Source organism: Gavialis gangeticus, unplaced genomic scaffold, assembly GCF_001723915.1.
Source record: "Gavialis gangeticus isolate Ggan-Ray unplaced genomic scaffold, GavGan_comp1, whole genome shotgun sequence".
Lineage (NCBI taxonomy): Eukaryota > Metazoa > Chordata > Crocodylia > Gavialidae > Gavialis > Gavialis gangeticus.
In genome coordinates this window covers 70,506,840-70,512,526 of record NW_017729029.1, presented here as the reverse complement: position 1 = coordinate 70,512,526, position 5,687 = coordinate 70,506,840, and the positions used below count along the sequence as shown (strand labels likewise).

The window sequence follows — 5,687 nt, the reverse complement described above, 5'->3', positions numbered from 1 at the left end:
TATACATATATGCATATGTATATTAGCTTAGAAAATTTTAGCATGTCAATTACTTACCTCTGTAACTCCAAGGTTCAGGTTAAAACAACAGTAGAAGAAACAAGAGTTTAAAAGACAATTAATTCCTGCCTGGAGAGAGTGTATAAATAGATTGTGTTTACATTCTCAGCATATTTCCAACTCATTTCCAGCTGAAAGTTCAGCTATCTTTCAATGAGTGTTTGAGATTGTTACCGCTTATCCTATTCACAATGAACTCTTTAGACATTCTTCCATAAGTAGGCACCTAGTCAGCACGCACATCACCTGAAACACTGAACATTTTTCTCACTGAAACACACCGCAAACACAAGAAGCATGTTAACAAAATGCACATGTTTCAACAGTTCTTCTTTGTCCATTCATAATTTTTAATTTGGTTAATAAGTGTCCAAAACATCCCAAATTCTGTGCTTCAGGATCATTAACAGATGAAGGAATAAACTTGTATCATTCCCTGTGATTAATCTTAGATCCTCTTAAACAAGTTTTTTCCACTTACTAACATAAAACCATATACATACTTTTTTATACACTTATATAGCTCCAACAGCAGAGACATACAACATTTTATATTCTAGTTTACTTCTTGTCGAACATTACTTACAACACCAAACTGTTATAATATCCTTTTTCAATGACATTCATTAGCTAATTCAATACAGAATGGTCATTTCCTTATAAGTACTACCAAATATTTTTGGCGATATTTGGAACTTAAAATATATTTTTTTTATAATCAAGAGTTAACCTACACACTCTGAATTTGTAAATGGCAAACAGAAAATTTTATTTCCATTTAGGCTGCTGAGGTGCTCCCTCATTTTTTCTGCATCATAGATGTAGGAAAGTGAATTTTCTATAATAATATGAAAGAAAATTAATAACTTATTTGTCTAACTAGTAGCCTAACTGTTTGTTGTTTTTTTAAAATCAGGTTATTAATCCAAAGACTGCTGAAAAACCTCTAAGTATTGTGAATTGCACAAAATCTAAAGTATAGGGACTGTCCACAGTACAGTATACTAAGTCAACATGTCATAGATTAAAAGGTGTAATTTCAAAGCTTCATTTAAAAATTTAAGGTTTCTGACATCATCTTCCACCACTCCATCAACTCTTCTTTTTCTTCTTCTTTTCTCTCAGACAATGATTCCAATTCAAAATCAACCTAGGTAAGAGAAACAATGAATGAATGATTTTTTTAAAATATATGCATCTGTGAATGCACACCAGGAAAGAGACTCTCAAACTTCCTGAAAGGCATTATTAAGTAATTACTTGGATCTGAGAGGATGTATTCTCAGTGGGGGAACTGAATCCATTAAGAGCAAAAAGAAAGAAATAATAGAGGATGTATTCTCATATTCGTCTGAGGTTTGCAAAGACCCTCAAGAATTAGGAGTCAGATTTTTAAACAGAATTATGACACCCAACATTGCAGTTAAGTATCTAATGGCATTTTCAAAAGTGTCATTGGGAATAAGATATTTGTCTGAGTACTGATCCAAATATATTTCAAAATCTGGCCCTAGGTAACTGGAAATTCAACAGTAGGTAAGGAAATGTATTACCATTGTGACTGTCTCCACTACTCACCTATGCATAGAATAAAACCACTAGATCAAAATTTTGACTGTGGTTCACTGCATGGCAAAGCAAAATGTGTGCTACATTTTACCACCAGTGTGGTTTACTGAGTTTTCTGACGTAAGACAACTGATGCTAGATATTATGTTTTATAGGACAACCTAGTAAATGTATCAGCAGTTAACTGAGTGCTGTTTTAATCATCCAGAAATAATTCTGAAGTGGGGCAGGAGTCCCACTTGCAAGGGATGAATTGGTATTATTCTTCCTTTTAAGGGTGCAGAAGGTCAAAAGAAGACTGATACACTGAAATACCATCTAAGTCCTATATGGAGTTCTACTAGAGTTCTTGTCCTGGCCTTTTTCATAAAGGTATAGGTAAATCTACACTCTAACTGAATAGTTGATGTCTAATTTAGATTAGAAGTCTATGGACGTGTTTACCCATGTCACTATGGCAATGTTGTTACTGTGTCATGATTTAGTACTTCCTTTTGCACAGGGCACAGTTATTTGTAGTGGCACAGCAAAGTAACTGTTGGTCACGTGTAGACACCGGCAGACGTTAGGTCACTGTAGTGCATTGCTACAGCAATGTAATATCATGTGTAGATGTGCCCTTATGTTCTTATTGAAATGCCATCTGGGTCAAACCACTGGTCCATCTAGCCAGTATCCTGGGACAGTGACATAAGTGGATGCTATTATACAGGGACTGCATCTACGCATGGACTTAATGTGACATGATAAACTCCAGAGCACTTTGAGCTGGAGTAAGCTACTTTTGGGAATAGTGTCTACATGTGCACCCAAGACAGCAGCACTTTGAGTCAGGGCAGAGCTGGCCTGGACTGACAGTACCCTCAGGGGGTCAGCCCCTGGCTTCAGGTGGCAGCAACAGGGCTGGCTGGGGCATGAGAGTGCTGAACATGCAGAGCTATGTGGCTAGGCGGCAGCCAGAAGTCTGGCCCCCACACAGTCATTCTCTAGATGTGCATTTCAGTGCAGTTTATTACTTTGTCGAAGGACAGTACTGTCAGAGATAGTACCATCCTGTGGTCGAGTTAATTAGTTTTCTGTGCCCTAATACCAGCACACGTGTAGACTGTGATGCTTTACTAAGGAGCTAATTAGTCAACTCTGCAGTAAAGCACACATGTAAATGCACACCAAGGAAGAGCATCTAGGATAATCTAACCCCTATTCAATACCCTCTCTGGCATCCATCATTTATTGGGTTAAAGATGTCAGAGGAAACATTTCCAACCATTTTGTTCAGTAGCTATTAACAGGGCTATCATCCATGTATTTATCCAGTCCTTTTTGAAACCTGGCTATGCTATCTGCCTCCCCCCACCGCTGTGGTAATGAATTCCAAAAGTTAACTACACAATGCATAAAAAACCCCCACTTTCTCCTGTTAGTTTTAAGCCCATAACCTGATTTTAGTGGGTGCCCCTTAGTTCCTAGATTTGGTGAACAATAGTTCACCATTCAGTTGTTCCATACCCTTTATGATTTTATAGACTTCCATCATATCTCCCCTCAGCCTTCTCCACTCCAAACTAAAAAGGCCTAGCCTTTTTAGTCTTTCCTGATATGGCAAGTGCTGCAGGCCCTTGATCATTTTGGTCACCTTTCTCTGTACCTTTTCTAATTCTACTACATCCTTTTGATATGTGGGAACCAGAACTATACACAACACTCCAGATGTAGGTGCATGATGGATTTGTATAATGGCATGATGATGTTCTCCTTTTTGGTTTTCAATTTCCTACTTACTTATGCCCAACATTTTATTGGCTTTTCTGGTGGCTGTTGTACATTGAGCTCACACTTTTAGAAAACTATCTACAATAACTCCACAGTCTCTTATCTGAGTTATAATAGCTAAAACCCAGCACTGGTTCAAAATCAAAATTTTAACTGTTTTTCATTCACATGCTCTTCATTCTTGGAAAGAGATTCAACAATCTTATCCAAACAGGCACTTGAGTACATGTATTTTCTTTCTTACCAAGCTCAGTACCTCCAGATTTCAAACAAAACCAGTAGTGAAAGAAAACAGATTTTCAAATGAGGCTGTTTTTGCTTGGTTACAACCAATGAGTACTGAAAAATACCAGTAAGAGTGCTTGTTCTGAATAGTCTATTTTTCTAAATTAGAAAGGCTGAAATAAATTTACTGTATATAGAGTAAGAACAAATAACAGTTAGGCTTTTTTTTAAAGTTAGACTTGATAGTTTTATGCAACATTTAGAAATATACATATATAGGGCATTTATACATGTGCTCGAGGAGTTGGGGAGGCACTTTAATTAGAGAGGCTCCAAGAGCCACTCTAATTAAAGCATACAAAGCAACTTGTGTATCAGCATCGCTGCACTTAAAAATGGTGGCTGGGGCACTTTAACTAAAGTTGGTCGAATGAGCTTTTAGTTAAAGTGCCCCGTCACCATTTTTCAATGCAGGAACACTGATACACAAGACACTGGCGCCTGCTAGAGCAGGGTAAATACCATGCTGCAGCAGACTCGATTAATTGAATCTGCTTCAACACACTGTAATTACAGTGCGTCAGAGCAGCTTTGCTGCTCTTACGTAGATGACCATAGAGTCTGAAGAAAGAATAATCGAGTATGTTATAAATAAGACCACCCAACCAATAAATGAATGCTTACCCCAATGGCAGGGCTAAAGGGAACGGCCACTTTTTTAGTTATTGCAAGATAGCCTGGTGCTGAGGCTGTGAGTTTGTAATTTCCAGGCACAAGCAATCTCCAGTAATCCCCATCTTTGGCTAAAGAGAAAGAAAAAGAAAGAAAATACATAAAATTAATTCTCATGAGGTAAAAAAAGTTACCATGTATATATCAACTTTGTATATCTATTAATCCTTTCATTAGTTTGTTTGAAGTGTATTTCTGTGGATCTGAAAATACTCCAGAGAAACATTAGATAAATAGAGTACAATATTGGCTTGCCTATCTCCAATAAGTTTGTACTCTTAAGTTGTACTGAACCTTTCTTTCAAGAGCTTGAAGAAGCTCTTTTATAGAAGAACGCAACCTTCTCTTGTGTTAAAGGGTTGAAAGCATAGTGGAAAAAAGACAATGTTTAAGACTGTTCAACTTTAAAAAGTATGCTGTTATCCATAGTGCAGCTCCTTCAAATCAGTTTTCAGTTTGATGTCCAGTATGGATTTTGATTTCCCCAAACATTCTCAAATTTGGGGTTCAAGTGCAAATATACTGGATTTTCTCCTCTGAAGATATTATAGAGGTGATAATTTAAGGAGTCAGCAACACATTAGCTACATAATATATTTTGAAAATATAATCCCAAAGTAGATTTCAATACCCAAATTATGCAACAGCTTGTGGAGTTTTTTATTTAACTAAAGGAATTCATCAAGGGTTGAACCAATGTCGTTTGAAGCTAAAAGAAAAGTTTGAATGACCGCAGTAATATTGGCTCAGACTTTAAATATGGTTTCAAATTTATTTACAAGAGAAATATTTTCCATATATTGTGACAAATATAAACCAGCCTTTCATTATTAAGCCAGGGGCGTTGGACAGAATAATCTTTTGATGTCCCTTCTAGCCCTTAATTTCTATGATTGTATTAATAACTTGTCTTCAAATACAGAATGGGGAGTCCTTTCCATGTCATTATCATCGTCTTTAGGTTTAGAAAATCTGTTTGGTATATAAGGTTTGCACAGGTAATTCCCATCAGCATCAACCTGAGTTATGGAAATATATCTCAATTCATATAGATTAGAATATTCTAGAGGGGAGAGAGAAGTATTGTTTCAACACACTGACCAATAAACAGAGATAGGGGCTAGGTTACTGTAACGGAGCCTTTTCTCCCTCACAGTGAACCAATAAAAACCCCATGATCCCAATGATATACATCCATTCCTCTTCATTACAGCTCCTTTATATTAGTGAATAAAAAATAAGGTCCAGTGAATACAATAATGTCATATTTCTTCAGCATTTATGTTATTAAATTGCATTTCTTAGAGAATTCTTCATACCTACCTGCC

General features: G+C 36.5%; 1 protein-coding gene across 1 annotated transcript in view; it reads right to left on the bottom strand.

Annotated features, from left to right (window-relative positions):
* Positions 1–327: 327 nt before the first annotated feature.
* CPE (carboxypeptidase E) overlaps positions 328–5,687 on the bottom strand; it is a gene marked incomplete at its 5' end in the record, with an annotated part of 121,265 nt that continues 115,905 nt past the window's right edge. Inside the window, 2 exons of the mRNA XM_019521059.1 lie at positions 328–1,210; positions 4,312–4,430. Coding sequence (XP_019376604.1) covers positions 1,112–1,210; positions 4,312–4,430 — 218 coding nt within the window. The remainder of the gene's footprint in view (positions 1,211–4,311; positions 4,431–5,687) is intronic.